Below are 27138 nucleotides of genomic sequence, written 5' to 3'. Positions count from 1 at the left end.
TGCATTTGGCAGACACTTTTATCCAAAGCGACATAAGTTGCATTAAAGGGATACATACATTTTTTAATATTAGTTCATGCATTCCCTGGGAATCAGACCCATTACCTTGGCTTTGTTAGCGCCATCCCTAGCAACAAATTTTTATTTTATGTTTAGCATATGTAGATTTTTATAAAATCTTTTAAAAATGTATTTACTAATAGCTAGAAGAGTAAGAACATTTTGTAACAGGAGTGTTTGAAGAGAAAGGGAAGAAAAAAAAAACTCTGGAAAACCTCTGCCTTGTGTGTTAGCTGAAACATAGAGTGCTTTTAATGCTCAGCAGTCTATTCCTGTCTTCTGGAACGGAACCAATCTTACTGCAGCTCTCTTGTTCCTGACCTCAAGCAGAGTAGAAAAACGTTAGTGGTTGTGGGCAACAACTTTTTCAACCAGGTTATTTGGGTTTATGATTTTCCAACTGACAATTAGCACTATTCCTTACATGGGTTTTCCTGTCAGATCTGTTTAAGTCTTGGAAGTGTTTCAGCAGCCATATTTTTGCATCATAATTAAGCATTATTGTGATGTAAAACTAAAATAAATATATATAGAATTGTAATGAGATTGAGACTTTCACATTACAGTGAACTGAAAGAAATATATATTTTACATTTCTTTTTTGTAAAATGTTATTTATTTATTGGTGGTGGTGGGGGATGGGGTTGTTAAAATATAACCATGACGTATTGACAAGTTTCATGAGATTCATGCAACAAGAAACAGCAATTCCTATAATGGGTTTTACTGTAAAATTATTGTCATGCATACCTTTATAGGGCAGCAGAGCCAGGATGGGACAGTTTGAGCGGAGGAGGGGTATCCCTGACCATCTGTTAAGAGATATGACCTACTGGCACTCTCACACAACTGGAACACCACTCACCACATCTCTCTCTCTCTCTCTGTCTCTCTCTCTCTCTCTGTCTCTCTCTCTCTCTCTGTCTCTCTCTCTCTCTCTCTCTCTCTCTCTCTCTCTCTCTCTCTCTCTCTCTCTCTCTCTCTCTCTCTCTCTCTCTCTCTCTCTCTCTCTCTCCATCCTCCCCCTCTTTAATCCGATGTTTGTGTCCATCAGGCACCACAAAAAATCCCAGCCACACAGTCTAACTGAATCATATGGCAATGGTAGCTGGTCTCAGCTGGTGTATGTGATGCATCAGAGGGTGTTTTGCTAGTGGGGAAGAGGTGCAGGTGGAATTTAAGCACAGATGGGAGTAAAGCACAATTTTTCTCTCAGGGGTTGTGTTTAATGTGGGATGTGCCGCTAACAGTGGGATGCTTGTGGCAGGACATGAGTGGATGGAATTGAGGGATGAGGATTTAGGATGGTGGTGGTTGTCTGGGGAATAAAGACTGTCTGGTATTATTTTTGTTTTATTACATAACAGGAAACAACATTTTACTTCCGTAATGTGATTTATTTCTGAATGAAACAGGATATTCAAGGAGAAAAAAGTAGGGTAGGACTTGATTTTATTCACTGGGATCTTGATTGGATTCTGAAAGTAGTCTTTATATGACAGGTGGATGCAAAAATGGGCTTTGTGATGTCAGCCAAACAGGAAACTAATTACAGAATAGCACTAACAAACATGGTACAAATTATCTTTGGTTTTGTCTGCTATCATGGATAGATTTTTTTCACTTAGCTTCTTGAAAGGCATTTTGGTGTTGCCTTCTCTGTGAAGAATAATTACAGTGCTTGGCCAAAAGAAGATACCTTAAGAAAGACTGCATAATTATTCTGCTTACATTTTAAAACAGCTGGGAACATGTCTATGATACCTTAAAGTGTGGTTTTAAAATCAGCCAATTGTAAAAGTTTTAAAACCAGATCCTTTTTTGTTCCTTGGAAAAATCCATCCATTTTCTAAACCACTTGTCTTTTGGAATAACAGGTACAGATGAATAATGCATAATAAGACCAGGAACATGTAAAAAGGGCAGCTGAAATCTTTCTTTTGTAACTTTGTGATATGCTAAACTAGATCACAGCACCATGATCCACAATCTAATCAGTAAATTACCATTGTAACAGATGGTATACATTTGAAACTCCTGAAGTGAATGACATGCAAGTATTGTGAAGTGGATGCAGAGGAACCTGTATGATAGGACAACATAATTTGAGCTTTCAAATTAAACTAAAGGAAAGTGTGAAAAAGTGCACTTGTGAGGATTAAGAACAAGTAGGAATTAGGTGTAACATTGCATCTGATTTGACTGCCAACATATAATTATAAAACACATATTCTAAATGACTGGTAACTGTAAACAGCCTGCAGTATGGCTAATAAACTATTACATGGCAGAATATTTTACTATTTCACATTTTTCACTTGCTAGCAGACATTTTGTCATTTGCTAATATATATATATATATATAAACTATAAAATAGTTATATTTAGTTATAATAATATGAAAATAGTTTCAGTTATGGCTTTTATTTATTTATTTGATTTAGTTTTGTATCAATTACGATGTGATTTTTGGCTTCCACAGCACATTTATTCGCTTGGCCAAAAAATGTGTAAAAAAATTACAGTTGTTTGGCAAAATGATGGACAGTTACATACGCATTACCAACATTTTATTATGTAAGCTTTATGTTACACCTCAAATTACAAGGGAATTTATTGTCATTAATAGTGTTAATATTAATTAGCAAATCCATTAACTCATTCTCTCAAATGGCTTAGGTATGCAGAGCATTCACAGCCTATATGGACTGCACCACCCTGGCACACCGACCGTCTCCCTCGGTTACAATCACTTTGGGTGGGAAAATAAAAATCCTGCTCCCCTATAATGAGACTCAGCATTAAAAAACATGTTGTTTGGCGGTGTGCATGTGTGTTCAGGCCAGGTTAAGTTGGCGCAGGCTGCACCCACGTTAAAAAGATTATATAAAACTAGCAGTGAAGCCTCAAGAGCTGCTGTGAAGTGGGCACACCTGCTCTGCCCACACAGCTTTGCTTTCAATAGAGAGCCACTTCAATTCCACTGTTAGTGCATCACTAGATAAAATTGTTTACAACCAAACTGCATGCAACACTTAAAGAGTTCTTTTGGTAAACAGCAATAGACCTGTATTTGAATCCAATCAGTGGCCTCGAAAAATGACCTGCCAGAAAACCACTAAAGAGAGCTGTTGTGAATTTGCAAATTCTTGTTGATAATATTTGAGAAAAATATGGATGCCTTAATGCTGATGGCTAAAAAAGGTGGCAGTTGTTGACTTTTACTCCTTACATGCCCACAAACATATTAATTATTAGCTTGGAGAGAGCCTCTCTGATTTGAAGAAACCCATGAGGGCCCGTTCACACCTGACAATAACTGTAATAATAACGATAAAGATATAGTTTTAAAAATTGTTCTAAATCTAAAAGAATAGCAGAGTCCACACTGCAACTATATTGATAAAGGCACAGAGAAACAATATTGTTTGAATTATTTTCACAACCATTGTTTCCAGTTGATGAATGCTAAAAACGTTGACAACCAATCAGAATTCATTCTGCTTTAAAGAGCTTGAGCATTTAAAGTGGCAGGTGACAGAACTGCAGCGCATGCTTATAATAAAGAGAACAATATTGTGCATTGGTGTGGACTCTAATATAGTTATCATTATAGTTATCTTTATAGTTATCATTAGCGGGCCACTAACACTAAGTATTAAAGGGTTAGTTCACCCAAAAATGAAAATTATGTCATTAATGACTCACCCTCATGTCGTTCCAAGCACGTAATACCTCCGTTCATCTTCGGAACACAGTTTAAGATATTTTAGATTTAGTCCGAGAGCTTTCTGTTCCTCCATTAAAGTCAATGGACGTGTCACTGTTCACGTCCAGAAAGGCAATACAGACATCATCAAAGTAGTCCATGTGACATCAGTGGCTCAATCTTAAGTTTATCAAGCGTCGAGAATACTTTTTGTGCGCAAAAACAAACAAAAATAACGACTTTATTCCACTATTCATTTCCTTCTCTCTGGGCCTCGTAGTGTTTTTGCGCAGTGTTGCACGTCATCACGCATCACACATGACCAGCGTCGGCCAATAGTGAGCCTACGTGGTGACGTGCAACACAGACACGCTGCACAAAAACACTACGAGGCCCAGAGAGAAGGAAATGAATAGTGGAATAGTCGTTATTTTTGTTTGTTTTTGCGCACAAAAAGTATTCTCGACGCTTGATAAACTTAAGATTGAGCCACTGATGTCACATGGACTACTTTGATGATGTCTGTATTGCCTTTCTGGATGGGAACAGTGACACGTCCATTGACTTTAATGGAGGAACAGAAAGCTCTCGGACTAAATCTAAAATATCTTAAACTGTGTTCTGAAGATGAACGGAGGTCTTACGGGCTTGGAACGACATGAGGGTGAGTCATTAATGACATAATTTTCATTTTTGGGTGAACTAACCCTTTAAGTTGCATAATTTGTGTAATTCTCTGACTGCACTCACAAATTCTGCAGCTTGCAGAGGTGTGATATTACTTTTCAGAATGATGCGATACTGCAATAAAATGAGAGGTCATTAATATATGATCAAATTTTTAGGTGTTCACAACCTATTCCAATGAGGACTATGACAGGAGGAATGATGATGTGGACCCCATGGCTGCTTCTGCTGAGTATGAGCTGGAGAAACGTGTGGAAAGGCTGGACCTGTTCCCCGTTGAACTGGAGAAAGGTAATGAAAGGGCCAGTAAGGCCATTTAAGATCTTATCTGGGATTTTAAATACAAATTTACTGATATGTAACATTACAATTTAAATAAAAAAGCAATGACATATAGATTTGTGTAGGGTGTTCCAAATGCACATATGAGACAGTAATACTTGCACCTTTCTGACTACTCAAAGTGCTTTGCCCCTTGGAGAGAGTAGGGCATGGTGAAGCTTACCTTTAAATGGAATTTTGTAGCTGGTTATATAAAAAAAAAATCTAGTGAATAGTATGTTGAATTTAAAAGTATTAAAATAACTAAATGATTATAGAACTCTGGGCACAAAATGTTTCAATGGAAATTTGAAAGTTTTATAAAATCAGTAAGACACTCAAAGCCATGCTGTATTGTACATTATAATCACTTCACTGGACTTTGTGATTAACAACACCCACTATATTCACAATATAGCACATCAAAGTGTGCTATAGAGAAAATGAAAGACTAGGAGAACAAAAGAAGTGTAGTCAAAGAGTAAAACTCAACAGAGAGAATATCAAAGAGGAAATGAAGGTGTGTTTCACAATGCTTCTATTATTCTGAACCATTTTGTACAAGTAGTGTGCTCACTCTGAAAAAATAGACCACAATGTAGTATACTAGGAGTACTCAGATGATGTACTTGAAAAAAAAAGAAGTGAGGACTGTTTTATTCCAAATCTACCATTAGAAAAAAAGCATACACTAGATGGTTGAGTACATACAGTAGTGTATAGCGTAAGCATATAGTATACATTACACAAGCACACTTCAAGTCTTTCACAAAAACAAGTTTGTTAGGTTTGAGATGGTAAATCATCAATATACTGTTTAAAGACTGTTCTCAAATGTGAGTGGAACATGAACTGTGATGAACTACACCTGTGTAAACTTAAGAGGAGCTGACTTGCATACATAAACTAAAAATGACTGCAAAACAAGTTGCTTAAAAAGTCACACCAAAAATAATTTATTGGCTGATTTGGTTTGATATTTTGTTATTGAAAGCAATTTTATTTTTAGTTTTTTTTTTAAGTGTGACTTAAATGTACAAAAACCTTTTGAGGCCATTGTACGCTATGTTTTAAAGATTGAATTCTCTATTTTGTGTTGTCCATTAACAGACAATGAGGGTTTGGGTATCAGTATTATTGGTATGGGTGCTGGAGCTGACATGGGATTGGAGAAGCTTGGCATATTCGTCAAAACCGTCACAGAGGGAGGGGCAGCTCATCGGGATGGCAGGTAGATGTTATGCATATTTCACAGCATCATAGTTATTTATATATATATATATATACTCATTCCACAATGGTCACATTGCACACTTTCATCTCTTTCAGGATACAGGTGAATGATTTGATAGTGGAGGTGGATGGAACAAGCCTGGTTGGTGTAACTCAAAGTTTTGCTGCCTCTGTCCTGAGAAACACATCTGGCACAGTTCGGTAAGACCAGCTGGATATAGTCCACTACGATAGACATTTCACCTTCCTGCTGATATAGTTTCATTTCATTTAAGACCCATTTTTTAAGTTTCTTACCTTTTATATTTATCATGTCCTCTAGTCTACAGTCACCTGTATTTTAATGCATTAAACACTGAATTTCACCCATTGCTGTAGGCACAAATATTGAATTAATCATATGCTACCTTAAATTAATGTTGGAATGGTTTGTATTTATGAGTCGAGCACACATGAACACCACCATATTGTTGTAATTACCAGTATAAAATGCTGGAAATTTGGGCGGTTAATAAAAAATCATGATACTGGGATTGGTAATTAGTCATAATAAAATTTTGAACTGTGAACGTTGATTGTATAATTGGTTTGTATTAGTATAGTGTAATTAGCATGATTATCAGAAAACAGATTTACGTGACAAAACTGCATTTCCTATGACTCATGTCAAGTCAAGTCACCTTCATTTATATAGTGCTTTTAACAACATAGATTGTTTCAAAACAGTGTTACAGTGATAATAGGAAATTACAGTAACATAGATTGTTTGGCTTTACGGCAGCTCTAGAATAAAGTTATTATCCAGCTAAAGTTAGTTTTGATTGACTGATTCACTTCCGTTGCAAAGATCACTAATTATTAACTTAGGGGCCGCTAACACGACACCGTTCTAACAGAAAACACTCAACGCGCTCCAGCCCGCTCATTCGCACAAAACAGTGCCTGGCGGCTCGAGAACGCAAACCCTGAAATAGATTCCAAGGTGAAAGCCTTGAAATGTTTTGAAAAAAGGTTGTCTCTGCGCAAACCTAAAAAAAAACGTGAAAACGGCATGCACATGTGCATCACGTGTTTAGTCTATAGGTATGCGTGTTTGAATGTGTGTAGGCGTGTAGTCCTTCTTTACAAACCAACCCTTAAACAGACTACTTGTCTGACCTAAAAAATTTATAATAAGAATTATTTATCGCTTCCATGTGCGTTGCCACGTGAACCGGAATTATCCTGACAAAGTTTTATCTGTACAGAGGTAAAGGGAAGGGAAGGAGGACTTCACAGGAGAGAGACTAGTTGACACTTCAGGACTGCATTGTCGTCAGGTTCAGGCACAGGTCCTTCATCAGATCTGGATACGGCCTGGATCCGGCGGACTGCGGTAAACCTCGGGATAAACAGAGAAACTAATATTAGCATAGACACCATCCTTCTTATGATGTAACAAGTACATCAGGATTTATGGGAAGTGTTCCCGGTTCCGGCTGACCTAATCTATGCAGCCTAACATTGAATTATAGAAGTCTAAAATGTGTTATGTGTATGCTAGGTCAAAGAGATGTGTTTCTAGTCTATATTTGAACTGACAGAGTGTGTCTGCTTCCCGGACAATGTTAGGAAGACTGTTCCAAAGTTTTGGTGCTAAATAGGAAAAGGATCTACCGCCAGCAGACGATTTTGATATTCTAGGTATTATCAACTGGCCGGAATTTTGAGATCGCAATAGACGTGACGGACTATAATGTGTTAAGAGCTCGCTCAAGTACTGGGGAGCTAAACCATTTAGTGCTTTGTAAGTAATCAGCAATATTAAATGTATATGATGTTTAATAGGGAGCCAATGCACTGTTGACAGAACCGGGCTAATATAGTCATACTTCCTGGTTCTGGTAAGAACTCGAGCTGCTGCGTTTTGGACCAGCTGTAGTTTGTTTATTAAGCGTGTAGGGCAACCACCCATAATAAAACAATAATCTAGCCTTAATGTCATGAATGAAGTGTTTCCGCCTTTGTCATTGAGAGCATATGACATTTAGATATTGTCACGAATCACGATCCACACTCAAGGAGACAGGGAAGATCCAAGCGCAGTATTTTTATTGGGGAAATCCATAATCATACATCCAGTCCAGGCAATAGGTCGTAATCCATTATGCAATCCAAATACAAGAACATACAGGCAACACAGGGTATCAGAAGTGGTGTGATATACAACAAGGACTCCATAACGAACACTAAACAGGCAGGGTATATATAACACAGAACTAACAATGATAATGGGGAACAGCTGAGTGCAATGATACAGTGATGGGTACAGACAAGGATTGTGGGGAATGCAGTTCATAATGTGGATGACACAGTGGGGAAGAGGACCTCTAGTGGACACCCAGGGAACACAAACCAGACACTGTGACATATATTTTTAAGATGGAAAAATGTTTTACAGATACTACACACGTGACTTTCAAATGAAAGATTGGTAACAAAGAGCACACCCAGGTTCATGTGGCACCTCGAGAATTATAAAATATAATATATAAAGAATATTACGCATCACTTACTTTTCTTATATGTATCCTTTGCTATTCAATTTGTCACATTGGTGCTAAAACAGCTTCATGTGTAAGAAATATTATTGCCCCATTTATACTTTCTTCCCTAATCAAAATCACTTGGAGAAATCACATCATAATTACATCTTCTGAAATCGTAGGAACTTCTTAGACAGATTTGAAGGCAGCAATAAATACAAAGTAATTATAGCCTGTACATTTGACTTCATGACAGCTTGATTTTAATAGTATTTAGTCTTTATTTTTATGCATTGTGTGAATTCAGGGCAGGTTGCTCACTGTCATTAGACTTGTATTTTACAATTGCCTACAGCTGTACTGTGTGTGTAATGTTTGCTTGGTCTCTTTGTTATGGGAACACTGTACCAGTTTCTACCTCAATAACATAGTGAAATTAACAATTTTGATACAATCTTTATACTAATTTTTGCTATTTACGTGTTTAAAGAATGACATGGGTTCATTGCCGTCTTAAATGGAATATGTATCTTTCCCTGCTCTTTTCCTTAGTTCATTCAGCATTCAGCCAATGGGGGTCATTGTGACAGTTGTAATTATGATGTGTTACAAAGCTTGTATTTAGAAGAGAAGAATAGTACATTTCATTATGATAGATAAGTGTTAACAGGGGGAGGCCAGAACAAGGAGAGGGTTATATTAAACTAGACTCTGGGTGGAAGAGACACACATAATGTAGGAGCAATAAAAAGGGAGGAAATTAAGGATGGATAAATATAAATGAGGGCAGACAGAGCAGCAAATAAGGATCTATAAGTGCTTTATCAGAAGTAAACAACAGTAAATGTTGTTGCCATCGTACCACTCGTATCACTATAAATATGGTATTTTCATAATTTGAATGCCCTCAAAAGAAAATAGTCTTAAGACCTCTTTTAAATGGCACAATTAAAAAAGAACATTTAATTAAAATTATTTATAATGTCCACCAAATCTTGTGCTGTACCTGGCTATATTGTCACACTGCTATTCTGCATATCCAAAAAAAAAAAAAAAAAACAGCATTAGAAATAAGCTGCTGCAGTTTTCAGTGACACATTCCAGTGCAGATTGTCTTTATGTAATGCGAGGCTGTTGAATTACAGACTGTTACTTATTCTGGATAATGCAAAAGGGCATTTAGACTGTAATCTTAAAGGCACAGCAACAAAAAGCACCCCTTTTAATTCTAAAGGTTATTACACTGTAAGTGAACCTCAGGAGAAAGTAAAATGATTAAATAAGTATGAGAATGTATATGATGACCCCTTTAAAGAAAGAAAGACAGTAGAGGAAGAAAGAACACATTCCTCTCGCAGCCTAGTATACGTAAGCACCAACAGATAAAGATAAAGACTTTAGATTACCACAAGGTGCGTAATAAACACCTCTGTTCCTAGGTTTATTATTGGGAGAGAGAAGCCGGGAGAGCAAAGTGAAGTCGCCCAGCTCATCCAGCAGACCCTTGAACAGGAGCGCTGGCAACAGGAGATGATGGAGCAACGATATGGCAACTACGTGGGTGATGAGGAAGAGGTCTGTGTACTTGCTTTTATTTGAACAATGTGTGATGTGTGAGCCTAGAATAGTTGTATTAGATTTTTTTTTAACTGTCTGTAATCAGGTACTTATGCATATCTTTACTACTTAAGTATATTAAAAGTAAAATAAAAGGTAAAAGAATACCAGCTGCTGAAGCACTCTTGGACAGTTATGTTTAGTTCAAATACTTTAGGCTTTGTGTGAAATGTTTGACTAATTAAAAACAGTCTTAAACATTATATGTCAGAGTAACAGTATACCAGAGTAATCATTATCTTTATCATCATCAGCCACCCAATCAGATCTTTCCGGGCTAAGGGGGGTCAGACGTCATCCCCTCAGGCCCTGTTTACACCTGGTAAACACCTGTTGTCTCCGGGCACGTTCATGTGTAAATTGCGTGAGCTTATTTTGTCCATTAGATCGAAAGATCTGAATAAAACCCCCATACATTTACCTACCCATAGACCCTCTCCTGGAAGAAATCAGGACAGAAGTGGTTGGAATTGGACAAAAGAGACGGATTAAAATACCAGGTGTAAACGGGAATGTGTCTCCCTCATCTACTTGTGATCTGATCAAGGTGTACCAGGTGATACCAGGTGTAAACAGGGCCTCAGTGGAATCCATTGGTATGGAATTCCGTGTACACTAAACAGCATTGAAACATCTAATGAGTTATAATCCAACATGGAAAACTGCAAAGTGTACTGTATCTACATGGAATGATTTCGTAAAAGTTTCATCCACATTCATTGTCAGTTTTGGCGATACATATATGCCATGTAGTTCTTAAATTTGCATACAATCAAATTGTTCTGGTATTGTATTGAACTTCAGCTGCCACAACACCATATCTGTGAAGAAAGGAAGAGTGTTTTATCACGTTTAGTTAGCAGACTTGAAAGTCTTTGTCTTTCTTTTGTTTATCAGAACATTTAAAAAAAAAAGTTTATAACTTGTGACAAAAGGCTGTTCCCTTGTCCTTCCCTTCTAGCCAGGTGATTATGGCACTGATGAAGATGAAGAAGACGAGATGAGCCCCACATACCCTAGTGCCATAGAGGTGTTTGACTTGGCCGAAAATGAGGACATGCTGTCACCATTGGAAGTTGACCCTGAGAAGCTTGCTCACAAATATAAAGAAGTAAGACACAAATTGAGCTGGACATCAAGGGTTTAAACCATACAGAGAAATTGTATTAACCAGTATCTAATGAAAAATGTACTTGTGTTAAAGTTAAAAAGTATCCACATTTAATTATACTTGCAAGTAAAAATGAATGATTTCTCAGCTTTAAAAAAGACGGATGACATCAAGAGACGGAGGAGATTTTCGAAGAGACACAAACAAAGAATAGTCTTTAATCCAATAATAGAGGAACAGGAGACAACAGGGAGCAACACAACCACATAAACAGAAACGAGACCGAAAACTAAAAAAAGGAAACGTACTCGGTTACTAACATAACCTCGGTTCTCTCTAGTAGAGGGAACGAGTACTTCGTAAGATATCTTACGCCAGGGGAAAATCCTTTTTCCGCGAGATATTGAAGCCAAAAATTATCCTTAATTTTTTAATAATGCAAAACGCGTTGCGGCAGCATACAGACATAGGCGAGACAGCTCGCGCGCCTATTGGTTGCTCTGCGGCAACTGCAGCAGCCTATCGAGCGAGGCCTGGCGTGACGTCAGACCCAATGAGGGCGGGATGTGACGCAGCGGGCGCGAAGCGCCCTCATTGGGCCGTGGCCTAGGCCTATAAATACAGCTCGCAGGCAGCTAATATCTGTTTTTTCATCATCGAAGCAACCAGAGCGTGTGCATGCACGGCAAGATACGCAGTACTCGTTCCCTCTGCTAGAGAGAACCGAGGTTACGTTAGTAACCGAGTACGTTCTCTTACGAGAGGTCTCTCCTACTGCGTAAGATATCTTACGCTAGGGGACCCAATGCAAGACGCCGTGCGTGCTGGGATCTGACACCAAAGACCCAAGGGCGAAAGCCCGGGGTTCATATAGTGCACAATCACCCAGGGAACTCACAGGGAGTCCGGGAAGAGGGAGGGGCAAAGCCAGTGTTTTTTTTTTACACTGTCGATCATTGAGCTGTGCTCAGTAGACGCAACATTCTGAGCTGATAGCATCAGGACAGACAATACTGGTTATCTAGACCGACAGCAGCCTGGCCTGCAGGGCGGGAACCTCTAGGTTGTAAAACCTTATAAATGTAGACGGGGAGGCCCATCCTGCCGCCATACATATATCTTGCAAGGCAATCCCACTTGACCAGGCCCACGATGAAGCCATGCTTCTCGTGGAGTGTGCTCTGACACCCAACGGGCATTGCATGCCCTTGGAAGCGTACGCTAGCGCAATAGCGTCAACTATCCATCTGGATAGGCTCTATTTCGACGCGGCTAGTCCCTTAGAACGCCCGTTGAACGAAACAAAGAGCTGCTCTGTCTGTCTGAAAACAGACAAGCGAGACACATAAGTTCTTAATGCCCTGACTGGGCAGAGGAGGCTCGCGTCTCCTTCCTCATCAGGGACCGGTAGGGCTGACAGGGAAATGACCTGCGGCCTAAACGGTGTGTTGAGGGATTTTGGAACATAACCGTGCTTAGGTTTGAGTATAACTCTTGAGTCATTAGGCCCAAACTCCATGCACGTCGCACTCACTGAGAGCGCGTGTAAGTCCCCTATGCGCTTCACTGAAGCGAGAGCCAGCAGAAACACAGTCTGGAAAGACAGGTGTTTCAGATCAATCGTCTGTAAAGGCTCGAATGGGCCACCTTTCATGGCTTCCAGCACCGTAGAAAGGTCCCATACGGGGACTGAGGGAGGTCTGGGAGGATTCAGTCGCTTAGCCCCTCGAAGGAAGCGGATGACTAAATCGTTCCTTCCTATTGACTGACCAAGCGTTGTTCTCGAGAACGCTGCTATAGCCGCCACATAGACTTTGAGTGTGGAAGGGGTCCTGCCCTTATCCAGCAGCTCTTGTAGGAAGGAGAGCACTTCCGACACCCCACAGTCTGTGGGTGATACGCCACGGGCTGCGCACCAGCCCGAGAACACTGACCATTTCGAGGAGTAGAGACGTCTCGTAGACGGAGCTCTAGCCTGCGTGATCGTGTAACACTCCTTTTGGGAATTCAGCATGTACCCGTTGATGGCCCAAACATGAAGGGACCACAATTCTGGGTGAGGATGCCAAATCGAGCCGTGGGCCTGGGAGAGGAGGTCTCTCCTCACTGGCACTGGCCACGGTGCAGTGCTCGCTAGCTGCATCATAACTGGGAACCAAGGTTGGTTTTTCCAGAACGGTGCTACGAGCAGTACTGAGCATCCTTCTTCCCTGATCCGCTCTATCACCTGAGGCAGGAGAGAGACGGGGGGAAAAGCATAGAGCGGGGCCATACATGAGCTAGCGCGTCCCTGCTCTTGGAGAAAAATTCCAGACAGTGAGCGTTTTCTTGAGACGCAAACAGGTCTACTTCCGCTCTGCCGAATTTCTTCCACAGCAGTTGGACTGTCTGTGGGTGTAGAGACCATTTGCCTGCCAGAACATTGTTCCTTGACAGTCTGTCTGGTCCTATGTTTAGGAGCCCTGGCACGTGCGCTGCTTTCAGCGAGCGCAGGTTGCGCTGAGCCCATACCAGGAGGCGTTCTGCTAGCCTGTGCAGGTTCCGGGACCTGAGGCCGCCCTGGCGATTTATGTAGGACACCACAGACATGTTGTCCGAGCGGACCAGGACGTGGTGTCCTTTTATTTGGGGACAGAAACGCGTCAGCGCGTTGTCTACTGCCAACATTTCGAGGCAGTTTATGCGCAGAAGCTTCTCCCGTTCTGACCATTGGCCGAAGAACGGTCTGCCCTCGAGCAGCGCTCCCCATCCCGAGGTGGATGCGTCCGTAGACACCAGCCTCACCCTCGAGGAAGTCCCCAGGCTTACACCTGATTGGTACCAGTCGTTTGCCTTCCAAGGTTTCAGAGCTGCGATGCACTTCTGATTGACCTTGAGACGAAGCAGACCAGAGGTCCTAGCTCGGCGTGGCACTCGCACTTTCAGCCAGAACTGCAGTGGGCGCATGCGGAGCAAGCCCAGCTGAAGCACTGATGATGCTGAGGCCATGAGACCTAGCATCTTCTGAAATTTCTTGAGCGGGACAGATGCGCCGCAGCGGAAAGAGCCCGCTGCACGCTGAATGTCTACCGTGCGCTGTGGTGATAGCCGTACTATCATGGACAGCGAGTCCAGCTCTGTGCCCAGGAAAGATATCATCTGACTGGGGGACAGAGAGCTCTTCGCCCAATTGACTCTGAGACCCAAATTCTCGAGGTGATCGAGTAAAATGGTCGTGTGCTCTGTGAGCTCTGAGCGAGATTGAGCTAGAATCAGCCAATCGTCCAAATAGTTCAGTACTCGCATGCCCCGCAGTCTGAGGGGTGCGAGCGCTGCATCCATGCACATCGTAAATGTACGGGGTGCTAGGGATAAGCAGAATGGCAGGACTGTGTACTGATATGCCTGGCCCTCGAAAGCGAATCTAAAAAATCGAATGATTTCTCAGCTTTAAAAAAGACGGATGACGCGGTTTGCGCGGCTCGAACAGAGGGAGAGCAGGTATCATCCCCCAAGCAGGCAAGGCAAGCGGGCGAACCGGCGAGCTTTGCGGGTTGGGGGGGGCGGAGGAGCAGTCTCAGAGAAGGATGCCAGGTGAGTCCTAAGAGTCACCATAGGCAGTAACTAGCTCGCAGTGAGGGCAGTCGCCGTCAGCGAGCGCGAGAGCTGCGTGATCCTCAGGAAAAAGGGCGTCTTGAAAAAGACGCCCGGCTCTTTTAGTGCAATGAGAGTGTGTGTTGTCGCGGCGGCGAGCACACACACATACACAAAACACAGTTGCAGAGAAAGGATATAACGCCGGATAGCGCAGCAGGAAGGCGACTGAAGGCGGCGCGGCCAGCGGCTTCAGAGTGTCGACTCGTCCCGCTGAAAGGCTTTTTCAGACGGCGCGGCTTCTCTCCGGATCCAGCGATGCGATGAAAACTAAACCTAAACAGAACATTTACGTTACAATAAGTTTGTAAAGCAATTATTTTTAATTAAATGCCATAATTATGTAGGGCTGAACTGAAATGTAACAGAATATTATCCTGTATTAATTGGTAAATTACTGTACTACTCTGTATGATTAGACCATTTAGACTAATCAGTGTGTTACAGTTTTTTTCAAATTGCTTACACACTAAAAGTGGAACTTTTAGCTTGAGGCCCACTCAGTGAAACTATTCACTCAAACCAAGTCTGCAAAACTGCAAGCACATTATACGCTTTACACTCAGTTTGAAATTGAAAAACAAACTTTTTGCAAAACTCTAAACACAGTTCTCTAAATGCCTCACTCATTTATTGATGGCCTACACCCAATGATCGTGTGAAAACACTTATACATAAATTGATCACATAGAAATCAAAAGAAATTATTTTTACCCCCTTGAATTTCTGCTTATAGTGTAAATATATGAATGTACATACAAGCTACAATATAGATTGTTTCACTGCCACTTCACAATAGTAACAAATTCAAAATCGCCTGAGAAACAGCATGGCCAACAAGCCAATAATCTCAATATTCAGCTCAAGTCACTTCAGTGTTGGTTCAGTTCAGTTCAGTTCAATAACTGTAACATTCATCAATTGTGCATACATACAGTGTATTTGTGCACATACATGTACGTGTGACATACTCCTGTACACTCCACTGCACAATAAACAAGCAAAAGACACGAGATAGTAGTGTTTTACATTTTTCTCACCCTCAACTATTTTTTTGGAAGAGTTAAAATAGTTTTGAATGATGTGTTTGCTTTTGCAAGAGATGCGTTTTTTATGGTTTTGTGTCTAGATTTTCAAGAAATTGAGCCATAGTTTCAGAAATTGTGTGTAAGCAATTTGAAAAAACTAAACGGTAAAATAGTTTTCCATTAAACTGCCAGTTTTGTCATTGCAAAATAGCAGGTTAAGTTACGTTCTTTAATCTGTTTACTACTTTGGCACAGCTGCAGATCAAACATGCTGTGACTCAGGCTGAAATCCAACAGCTCAAGAGGAAGGTATGATAACCCTTTTCATGCTAACTGATCATCATATGTCTATTCAAATTCTGTGTTTTCTTAGGATGAAGAGAAAGTTCACCTGAAAATAAAAACTGTCATCATTTACTTGTCTTTCCAAACCTGCATACGCATTGTTGACATCAAACCTGATACAACACGGCTTGAGACACCAAGTTTGAATGTGCGAATATACACGTTTTAATGAGACTTTAGAGCTTGGTGGAAGGGAAGATCATCAGTGTATTACGGCTTACTTTCTTGGTAAACTTCTCGGTTTGTGTTCTACAAAAGTATTTAAAAAGTAAGTAAGTTCTATAAAAGTAAAAGCATTAAGATCTACAGTATAATGCTATGAGGGTGAGTAAATGATGGCAGAATTTCCATTATTATGCCTTTACATTTTTCAAAAGAACATATATGGACGTTTTTCCTCTGACAAAGAGTTCTGGTTTTCCACATTTGTAAAGTTTTGATCTATGTTACTATTTGCATGATAAGTCTAAGAAAGTAATCATCTGTTTGCATTTATGTGTTAAGCTGAATCATGCAGAGCAGGAGAAGCAGCGCTGGCGTGCTGAAAAAGCCCAGATGGAACATAATATGCAGGAGAATCGGGAGCGCATGGAGAAGCTGGAGGGATATTGGATGGAGGCGCAGAGTCTATGCCAGGCTGTGGATGAGCACCTGAAAGAAACACAGGCTCAATACCAGGCTCTAGAGCGCAAATACAGCAAGGCCAAACGCCTTATAAAAGAGTATCAGCAAAAGTGAGAGAAAACACAGATACAGAAAACACACATCCACAGTCATAATAAAGGTCCGGTTTAGTTTTAACCCTGAGTTTTTCTTTAAAGTTTAATATAAAGTAAGTTCACATATTCACCTGCTATTTGTAGATTGTAATGTGTTCATTTTATGTACAAGGTTAATACATACATTTAAATATCCATTTAGTAAGCATTACATAGCAGCATTCTAGAAGACATATACTAAACACACAACAAACCTTTACAATTTGTATAAACAGTAAGAGGGTCCATGATGTGACACTCTTTTTTATTTGGATCAATTCATTTATTCAAAATGAAATGAGTTGGTTACACATCTTCTACGGTAACAAAAAATGAACGAACAGAAGCAAAAGTTTGTTATAATCTTTTTCTTAAAAAAAATCCTATTTGTTAAAGAAAAAAATCTTTTACCAAAAATGTTCACATCTAAGATGCAAGAAAATCTTTACTTTTCATTATTAAATAAAAATTACAACCTTGCTATAAACTATATGCTTTAAAATGCTATAAACTATATAAAACCAATATGAATACAACAATACAACGTTTCTAAGGACTTATTTCTTGGCAAATGTGTTTTAAATAAGTTTTTTCTCTTAGTAATCAGCCCAAGATAATTATATACACCCAAGAGATTAACTAACTGTTTGTTTGTTTTTGTTTTTTTTAAATTAAACTTCAGGAATCTAATCAATGTCTTTTTCCTTCCATTTTTTCATACAGGGAGATTGAGTTACTGAAGAAGAAAACAGCTCAGCAGAAAACTCTAGAGGAGACTGAAGCTTCACATAAGGAGGAAACAGATCAACTTCAAGACAAGGTAGAGTGATCACATTCCTATAAAATTTAGTAATGATCAAATCCTTTTGCTAACTAATACATCAGTGATACAGTTTATAAATATGGCTATTTAGACAATTCAAATCAAGCAGTCATATGAAAAATCTCTTCATACAGGTAATAGATCTTGGCTCACAGGTCGAGGAGTTGAAGTCACTGGATCCATCGTAAAAGTTATTCATTGTTTAAATAACTACTTCAATGTAAATGTACTGGAACTGGGGAAATAGAGAATCTGTACTTTTGTCCATTTAATTATTGTCAGTAAGTTTCATTCCTTCATACCTTTATTTCAGGCGTTTATGGTTTCAGAGATTTTTCTTTATTCATTCTTAGTATTGTGAATAAATGTTTTACCCTGCAGTGTTTGCTCTTTAAAAACCCTTTGTATTTTCCTTATATTTAACTCTGATACTGATTTGGCTGTCATCGATAGTTTTGCCAAAGTTGTTCCTGTAATAATCTAATGTACACAATAAACTCTGTTGTCTTTATAAGTTATGTTAACAACATAAATGTGGCAGAACGGATTAACAAAACACTACAGTGGAATATTTTTCCAGTTTCAGTCCTGAAACTAATGGAACAGAGGCACTGATTGGACCAGAAGCGGTGAAAACAACGTCTCGTGTTTGAAGACATCTGTTTCTGAAACTCCAGTAATGACCTGCCATTTGCTGCTGTACCTTAAAAGTCTCATTACTCTTTTTTCCCCTTTTATCCTGATGTCTTTATTAGGACTGTCCTTAGGAGGCACTGTTATATGCGATAAAACAAGTATGATTTGTCTAGATTCTTTAAAAGTATATATTAGTATAAAATGGGAAGCACATCATTCATGAATGGACGGAACCTGAGGAACATAGGAAAGACTCAAAATGATAAATGGTCTCTTAAAGAACCAGTCAAGGATGTATTTCAGCTAATATTTTGTGGTCATTAAAAACAACATACTTAGCTTAGCCTTATTATATATATATATATATATATATATATATATATATATATATATATATATATAGCCAGATTTCAAGGGGTTTCTCTCACTCCAATTGCCTCTATTCTACCTATATCAGTTCACACTATACCTCTTTGTGCAAGGTTTTGGTGACTTGAACCTTAAAAACCAACTGCTGCCTTTTTCCTCAGTATTACTCCAGTGTTGTCACTCTCCAGTGTTCATTTAGACCTCCCCTTAAACCTTTACAGAGGCAAAAAAAATAATAAAAAAAGGTGTTTGCTACTTACTTTTTATCAGTGGAACTGTTCTTTTATTCAGCTATACCAGACACGTGTATGATTATGGGACTGGCCTCCACATGTGTATAGTTTTTTCTTTGTTCTTTTTTTATGAATGTGATTTACATTTAAATGCAGTTGAAAGAGATTGACCTGTAGAGGCCACAATAGTTTCATGAAATCTGGATATATAAAAAATAAAATAAAAATAGGCCACCATCTACATACTACTGCCTGGAGCGAACCTGCCTCATGAATTGTTCAATATAATTTAACCTAATACAGAGCACAGCTAGACTAGCTGTTGGAGAAAGATGCTCTAGATACGACAGTGAATTTCACATCCTATAGGAAGCAAGTCATTTTGTTAACGTAATCATGTGAAATGTATGAAGGAACCACAAACTATAAATGATTGTGATTGTAGATTTAGTGTCACCATTAGTCTTTACACCGGGACTAAATTAAATCGATGAGGCATGTAAACAACTTTTTTTTTTTTTTTTCAGTGCAATGCTTGTATGAAAAACACTCATGTGGTTTGTTAATGTGCTTTTATGAAATAAACAGTCAACTGTGGATTTGTAACCAAGGTTGCTTTGTTTTATTTAAGTGGTAAAATATGCACTTTATATGCTCAAAATAACTTAATTGCATGGACATAATGGTAGTCCTGAACTTTTCAACTAACTAAATCTGTCAAGAGAGCAACTACGATTATATAAGCTTGGATGTATATGATGAGAGACTGCTTTGCAGTTCAAATGTGACCATGTGCATTCCTAACCTCTAGAGGGAGCGAATTGATACAACTTATTTTTTGTGTTGACAAAGATGTCAGATCATTCTAAATGTGTAGTCGTTAATAATAATAATAAAAAAAACTCAGCCCCTCAAATGCCTGATACCAGGCTTCTCTTCAACCCAAACATCTTACATTAACATTGTAAATGTAATTTTCTTTGCTCAGGCTTTTAGTGCTTGATATGAATGCCTCTGTGGTACATATTGAGAAAATACAGCTTAATTTCATATTTTTAAAACATACTCTGCATTAGAGAACTCTTTGTTTCTAAAATTTTATGCTCATGGGGAGATGGAGAAAGAAAAAAGTTGGTACAATTATTTGATTTTATTAATGCATTTGAGGGTTAAATTGTTTCCAAGGAGGCAGGACATTTGCATAGCAACAATGTGCATGTCAAGAACTCAGGAACATCTTCAAGCTATCTGAAATAGTTTCTAACCCCTAAAATATATATATAATTTTTTAGATTTTTGAGCAATGACACATATGGTATGTATCAAGCTTGACACTCAGTCCTGTAAACAAACAGTTTAGTGATTATTATGGTATTTGTAAAAGCATTTGTCAGAAAACAGTAGACCCATGTTTTGGAATTTTGTACTTGTAGGCACCATGTAATTTTTTTTTTTTTTTTTTTTTTCAATGATTTCATAATTTTTTCATGATCATTCTAAACCAGCTCTTTAGTGTGGTTAAGGTAACTTTTTTTTCTTGGGGTCAGAGGTGGAAGGTTTGTTTTTTTACTTTGTTTGCACATATCATGACAATGTTGAGTTTAATATAGACAATAAACACATTGTATTTTATACAGGATACAAGTATGGCTAAAACACATGATGGCAACCAGTCACAGCGTACACTTGAGCATCACACTATTTCTCTTTTAGGAGGCCCATTTGTAACCAAAGCTAAACTAAAATAAAACGTAATAGAGGCAAACTAGACTGATGAAAAAAATCATAATCACAGTAAAGCATGGTGAAATGCAGTTATCTGTGCAAGGTTTTTATTTGATACCCCCTATGGAAATAAACTATACTCTGCATGCACCTAAAATAAGCTAAAAGCCAAACATTAACAGAAGCACAACAGATGATCTTTTCTGTTGTTTGGAGTGACATGACATCTTAAAAATGTCATATTTTCTTCTGTCTATGAATATAATTGGAATAACAAAAACCCTCATTTTCCCATCTTCCAAGGTTCTTGACTAAAAGAAAACATATTGCAACACATAAATGTAACTTTTTTTTTTTTTTTTTTTTACTATGATCACAGGAACATATTGTTCAACAATTACACATTTTGTCATTAATAAAATATAGTTTTGACTTTTGCACATTTGATTCAATAACTCCGGGGACCAACTACACCTAGCAATAGTGTGCCCACTTATGTCATACTCAAAAATGGCAAGAACATTTTTACAAGAACGGTATCTTTTCATTGGCTACATAATTTTGTCTTAAAATAACTAAATATGTTCTTAAAGCAGGAACAACAAACTTTTCATGACATCTATAAATTCATCAGTGTCTTATTGTTACTATTTTAGTTAGGAATGCATTTTCTGATGATGCCGGGTGAGATGGTATCTACGAGTAAAGCTTTTTCCACACTGAGTGCAGGGGAAAAGTTTGGTGCCGTTATGAAGCTGTTGGTGAGCTTTGAGACTTTGTGGCCTACTAAAGCTTTTTCCACAATCGGGGCACTGGCATGGCCGAACGCCTGAATGCTTCTGTTCATGCCTCCTCAAATCTCCCGATTGCCTGAAGCTTTCGCCACACTGTGAACACAAGAAAGGTTTTTCACCTGTGTGTGTGCGGAGATGCACATTCAGTTGTCCAGAGTGGACAAAACTCTTTCCGCACTGCTGACATGTGTAAGGTTTTTCTCCTGTGTGGATGCGCTGGTGTTGCTTGAGGCTATTAAACCAGCTGAAGGCCTTTCCGCAATCTGTGCACAGATACACCTTTTCCCCCTGCTTGAAACAGCTGTGATTCTTGAAGCCCTTGATTGTGCTAAAGCTCTTGCAGCACTGGCTGCAGCTGTGAGGCTTTTCAACTGACAAAACGCCCCCTTCTTGGAAACTCAGATATTTTACGCTCATTTCTGGGTGGTGACGGCGGATGTGTTTGTAAAGATAGCGCTCATCAGTGAAGGAGAAGGGGCAGTATGTGCAGGGAAAGATGGTGGCATTAACCAGGGCCGAGCTCTGGCGGTGGGCTTTGCGGCGTGAATGGCTCTGCTGGTGGCGCTTCAAGCCAGAAGACTGGGTGAAGGACTTGAGGCACAACGTGCAACAGTAGGGCTTCTCCTTGGAGTGGATTGTGCGCTCATGGCGACGAAGGTTACACATCCGGTTGAAGTAAAGGTTGCAGTGGGAGCAACAGTAAGATCCGTCTCCCTGCTGAATGCACTCATGGTCTTTGAGAGTGTCAAAATTACTGAAAGCTCTCAGGCATTCACCGCAGACATGCTGGGAAGCTGGCGCTTCCTGTGGTTCTCCTATCTCATTATTATCTTGTCCAGCACATTGGTGAGTTTTCAATGTCTCCAAATCAGAGAACCTTTGTTCACACTCAGTGCAGATAGGTAAACTCTTCTGCACTTCAACCTCCGCTACTTGCTTGTTTTTAGGTGGTCGGCCCCGTGGTCTGCCAACAGACACTTTTTTAGGGCGACTACTGCCTCTCAGAGGGTTCTTTGCAGACCTCTTCACTCGAGTAGGAGGTTCATAGGTTGGGTCATGCTTGTCAGAATTCATCTCTGTATCACCCTCAGTCCCTGCTGTGAGCGAGCCACTCTCAACTAATCTGAGGTACTCTCCATGGTGATGCCGTTTGAGATGTTGATTTAAATTGAATTTGGCCACAAAAGAAAAGGAGCACTTAGTGCAAGGATATATGTCAGAAGGTCTGTCAGCATCTTTCTCTTTCTTTTCCTCCCCCTGGTGGGTTTGTTGGTGTCTTTTCAGACCTGTTGCCTGACTAAAACACTTCTTACAATGGCTGCAGCAATAAGGCTTCTCTTTAGAGTGAATAGTGCGCTGGTGTCTCTTCAGATGACAAGATCTCAAAAAGTTCCGGCCACACTCACCACATTTATTTATTTCATCCGAGATCTCAGTAGCACAATTTGCCTGGTCACTCAAAACATTACTGCATGTTTTGGACAAATCAGTGCAGTCTGACTTTTCTGAGTGATGAATGGGTTGTCCATTTAGGGTTGAAATTTGACCCTGACAGCTTTCTGTCATTGGCTGCATATGGGTTGGAGGAGCTGCATCAGGGGCCAGAAGGCACTGGTCTATGTCTATAACTGTTGAGTGGTCTTCGGACTCAAGCGGCTGTGTCTGCGTGAAGTGTGCATACTGATCGGGATGTGAGCGCTTCACATGAACACGCAGATAAAAAATAGTTGGAAAGGAGTAATGGCAATGAGGACATAGACAGACCTGAGTCGCCTGTTCTTCAGTTGTACCTGAAAAAAGAAATCAAATTACTGGAAAGCCAAAGGCCATGACAGATATCAACACCAAATGCATTACAGTCACTGTATTTAGTCACTTTGTATTTCTACAGAGTAGTAGGAAGCCCTAAAGACTTATATTAGCTAAATAACTGAAATGTTTATGGCACAATTACAAAGGTTAACTTCAAATATGCTGTTACATGGTAAAGCAGTGTTTCCTAAAGAACAGCTCAAAAACAGCAGAGCATGACCCTAGCAACGACAAGGTCATGGGTTGGATTCCCAGGGAATCCATGAACTGATGAAATATATAGAGACAGAGCGCATTTAAAAACAGAAATACGTTTTTAATAATCCGCGTTTATAAAACATATATAAAACAAGCGTTTAAGTACACAAAAGTGGATACAGGCAAATGAAACAGAGCGCAAGGTGTTTTATTACTCTGAGAACTACGTCCACTAGAGGGGAACGTGATCGGCAACAGGATAGCTTAGTTTACAGAAATATAATATATACTGGGTACAACTGACATTTGGATATTTGACTTACCAGTGACAAAATGTTTACTGCACACGTAGTGTATTTTTTTAGTGCATACTGAGTGTCAGGATCCCACAATTTACCCATTCGTTCCAGCCTGAATCCACTTTTGTGTCCTTAAACGCTTGTTTTTTGGGGTTGACAGCTTATAAAAACTTATTTCTGTTTTTTTTTAGCTTGTTTGCTGTACACCTTGTCACATAGCAGCCTTTAGACATTGTTTTGTTTTTTGTTACAAGTCAGAAATGACAAGGAGGCAGCTTCTCGCAATGCAAAGTCAATGGAGACGGTTGGATTGTAAGCTTTTGAGATTTTTTGTAAGGCTTTGTATAATAATGACTTGGATGTTACTACATCCTGCTAAAGGAACTACTAATTATTTGGATCAGTATCAGTAAAGTGAAGATCATGGGAACACAATAATTACTAAAGTGTTACCAAACCCATCGGAAGGAATTACTATTCAAAATCTTACAAAAATCTCAAAAGCTTACAATGACTTTAGTCATTTATTAGGTAGTTATCAAGCTTTTCACTTTAGAATACTGATCCAAATTATTATTAGTTCCTTTGGGTGTAGTAACACTTGAGTCATAACTAGTAGGTTACCATTAACTTATAAATTATGCATTATTCATGTTTATTATGAACCTGTAGATCGTAGTTCTCTGGGAGGTATGAAAAATAGTAGTTACTAATTAGATAATAATGAACTACCACATTCAACTGAGCGCTATTACTTACTAATTTGTTAATCGGAGTTTCTTGTTAGTTAATAGTAGTCACTAGAATGTTAATAGAGTGTTACTCATTTGTTCCTGTGTTCCTAGCTATTCATTAATGATTGAACAGTATTCTAAAGTGTTACCAAAAAACCTGCTAGTTGACAATACGGCACAAAGTTTCCACACAGGAGATGTAGTTACCTAGAGAAATGCATTTCTTATTCCAGATCTTATCCCAGAGGGTGCCAAGTCCTTGAGCATATTCCTCAGCATACCAAACTCTAAATTCCTGCCCAGGGCTAATAGGGCGACAACAACGGAACAGAATACGTCCATTTTGCTGGAATGCAACAAGATTCTGTTCCGTCTCACTCATGGAACACACCACAAACCTAAAGTGAAGACACAAGATTGAGACAACTACAAAATAAATGCATAAACTACCATACAAAACAAAAGAGCATAGAAGTACTTACTTCATCCAGTTAGAGTGAGTGTCCCTCTCTGCATCTATGTAACTATATTGATTATTGCCACTGTAAATCTGGAGAGAAAAAGGCATTACTGTATGTTTAGCCCAATACTTATATTGAAATTAAAATTGAAACTCTAACAATTAACAAAACATTAAGGTTGACACTCACTACCCATGAGTAGGCACTATCCAATGCTTTTTCCTCACAGGTCACCTCTCCATCCAAAGGTCCAAAATGCATCCCCAATGGCACAGTCTGGCCTTGGTTAAAAACCCCAAGTCCTGCATTAGAGATGCTAGATCGACCTATAACTAAGCCTTGTGGCAGTGTTAGCAGAGCTCTCTGAGGAATGCCCATAGGTGTTGGTGAGTCACATGTAAATAATGGTGGCCCATGAACCTCACATTGGTCTATGAAGTGCTGATGACACATCTCACAGTCTGCCAAAAACCGAGGAGTACAAGAAGGAGAGGGCATTGGAGACAGAGAGAGTAAAAGGTACACATAAAAGAGAAGACTTTAAAAAAAAAATAATAATTATGTTTTGAAAAACATCTGCCAATTTAAGTTTCGATTTTATTTACTTACAGAAATGTTGGTCATTAAACATGCTATCCTCCTGTTCCACCATCATCACAACAGAAGAATAATTAGTAACAGAGCCTTGTATCTCTAAATTCTGCTCATCACTTGGTGGCAAATCTGTCAGGAACCAGTTGAAAAACAGTATTTTATTATAACATGTATGTTACAGTGGAAACATTACTGAGCAAAAATGCCTTCCCTTGAAGGCATTATGGTTATGTTGTTATATTTTTTTGTTAGACCATAACTCACTTAAGAAAAAAAAAAAAACTAAAGTAAGATGCCAAGTTTTAATAAAACAACAGCAGAAAAACTTAAGAATTACTGACATGGCAAAATTGAACATAACGTTACATTCTTTAAGTAAAGGCTGTCGTGACACAATCTGGTGACCTTGTTTTAAATGTTTAAACAGGCGTTTAATACTGGCATACATTCCTGAAACGCATTAATCATTCATAGTTTGAACCAGACATGTAGATTAATCTAAACTCTTCAGAGAAATTAAAAAGAGAGATACATTTTTATGTTTATATGTCGATTCGAGCAGTCTACAGCTAGCATGGTAAATGTATAGTTAGCTAACTACTTCACTTAAGTATACAACAACACCCACCCGGACTGTCCGACATTGTTTCTCTAAACGCAGTAAGTTGCACTTTTTACTCCTTGACACCATACGCACACTCGGACACTCGGGTTATACAATCCTGTTGTACCTTCAAGCTTACTAGCTGGATAACGTTAGCGAACAAGAGACCAACTCAGCGCTTCACAAAACAGGAAGTTGTAATACGTCGGCGTCTGTCTGTGACGCCATCACGGTGCGTGCAGTCTATGGGTGCTTGTGGAGGGCAAAGAGAGAACTGCGCTCCGTTTTCTTCTTTGTTTATATAATGTTCGCAATATAAAAAAAATAGATAACTCCGCTCAGTGCTGCTCAAAACGCTAGAGCTGATTTGCTCGTGGTTGTGTGTGTAGTAGCCTACAATCCAGTTCACTTCAGGTCAAGTACGACCATATCATCACACGATTAGGCTACAAATAGAAAGCAGCTTGATTGGAATACCGAAAGTGCCAATTTCATACACTTTTACCCAGCCAGTATATCAAAGGTGACATACTAGCCTATATGCGCCATTCCACCGAAAGGGTGACATTTCTGTCCTCAGGACAGTATAAAAATGCATGAAAATTAACTCTAAAATACATTTTATTATTAAGCAAAATGTCCTGCACATTAAGCTAACTACAAATTTAAAATGTATAATTAAAAACATAGAACACTATAAAATAGCATTTTCTGCATGTCCCCACTCTATCTCTAAACTTTACCATGAAATATAATGATTAAAATCCTTCAGAAATCTTTTTTTTTGCATTGTTGTGTGACTTTATATCCAATCTATGCTTTTGAAATG

The 27138-nt window shown here is 39.1% G+C and overlaps 2 protein-coding genes across 3 annotated transcripts in view; one reads left to right on the top strand and one right to left on the bottom strand.

Annotated features, from left to right (window-relative positions):
* The window catches only part of ppp1r9bb (protein phosphatase 1, regulatory subunit 9Bb), a 35629-nt gene extending 17051 nt beyond the window's left edge, over nt 1–18578 (top strand). The window contains exons 2-10 of the mRNA XM_081393235.1: nt 4615–4747; nt 5888–6008; nt 6107–6211; nt 9975–10110; nt 11114–11263; nt 16180–16233; nt 16774–17003; nt 17751–17847; nt 17985–18578. Coding sequence (XP_081249361.1) covers nt 4615–4747; nt 5888–6008; nt 6107–6211; nt 9975–10110; nt 11114–11263; nt 16180–16233; nt 16774–17003; nt 17751–17847; nt 17985–18038 — 1080 coding nt within the window. The 3' untranslated portion in view covers nt 18039–18578. The remainder of the gene's footprint in view (nt 1–4614; nt 4748–5887; nt 6009–6106; nt 6212–9974; nt 10111–11113; nt 11264–16179; nt 16234–16773; nt 17004–17750; nt 17848–17984) is intronic.
* Nucleotides 18579–20231: 1653 nt separating this feature from the next.
* On the bottom strand, nt 20232–26694 carry prdm9 (PR domain containing 9). Of its 2 annotated transcripts, none has more exons than XM_081393313.1 (6): nt 26334–26694; nt 25721–25834; nt 25301–25572; nt 25133–25200; nt 24858–25048; nt 20232–23397 (listed from the first exon to the last, which is right to left on the bottom strand). In XM_081393313.1, exons 1-6 carry the CDS (start codon nt 26347–26349, stop codon nt 21470–21472), a joined length of 2589 nt encoding a protein of 862 aa, XP_081249439.1. In that variant the 5' UTR covers nt 26350–26694; the 3' UTR covers nt 20232–21469. The 2 variants fall into 2 exon arrangements, with proteins under 2 accessions (XP_081249439.1, XP_081249440.1); XM_081393314.1 differs by having other exon boundaries at nt 26437–26694.
* Between the last annotated feature and the right edge of the window lie 444 nt (nt 26695–27138).

Source organism: Scardinius erythrophthalmus (assembly GCF_964197995.2).
Source record: "Scardinius erythrophthalmus genome assembly, chromosome: 18".
Taxonomy (NCBI): Eukaryota; Metazoa; Chordata; class Actinopteri; order Cypriniformes; family Leuciscidae; genus Scardinius; species Scardinius erythrophthalmus.
The sequence above is the reverse complement of the archived record's forward strand: the minus strand, read 5'-3'. Positions and strand labels throughout refer to the sequence as shown.

Bases quoted from the DNA above. Each gene is read 5' to 3' on its own strand.
- prdm9 (XM_081393313.1), bottom strand. The intron at 25,573-25,720 runs GTAAGTAAATAA...GGTTTTTGGCAG, and splicing joins GTTTAATGACCAACATTTCT to ACTGTGAGATGTGTCATCAG. The intron at 23,398-24,857 runs GTAACTACATCT...TTCTTTTTTCAG, and splicing joins TAAGAAATGCATTTCTCTAG to GTACAACTGAAGAACAGGCG.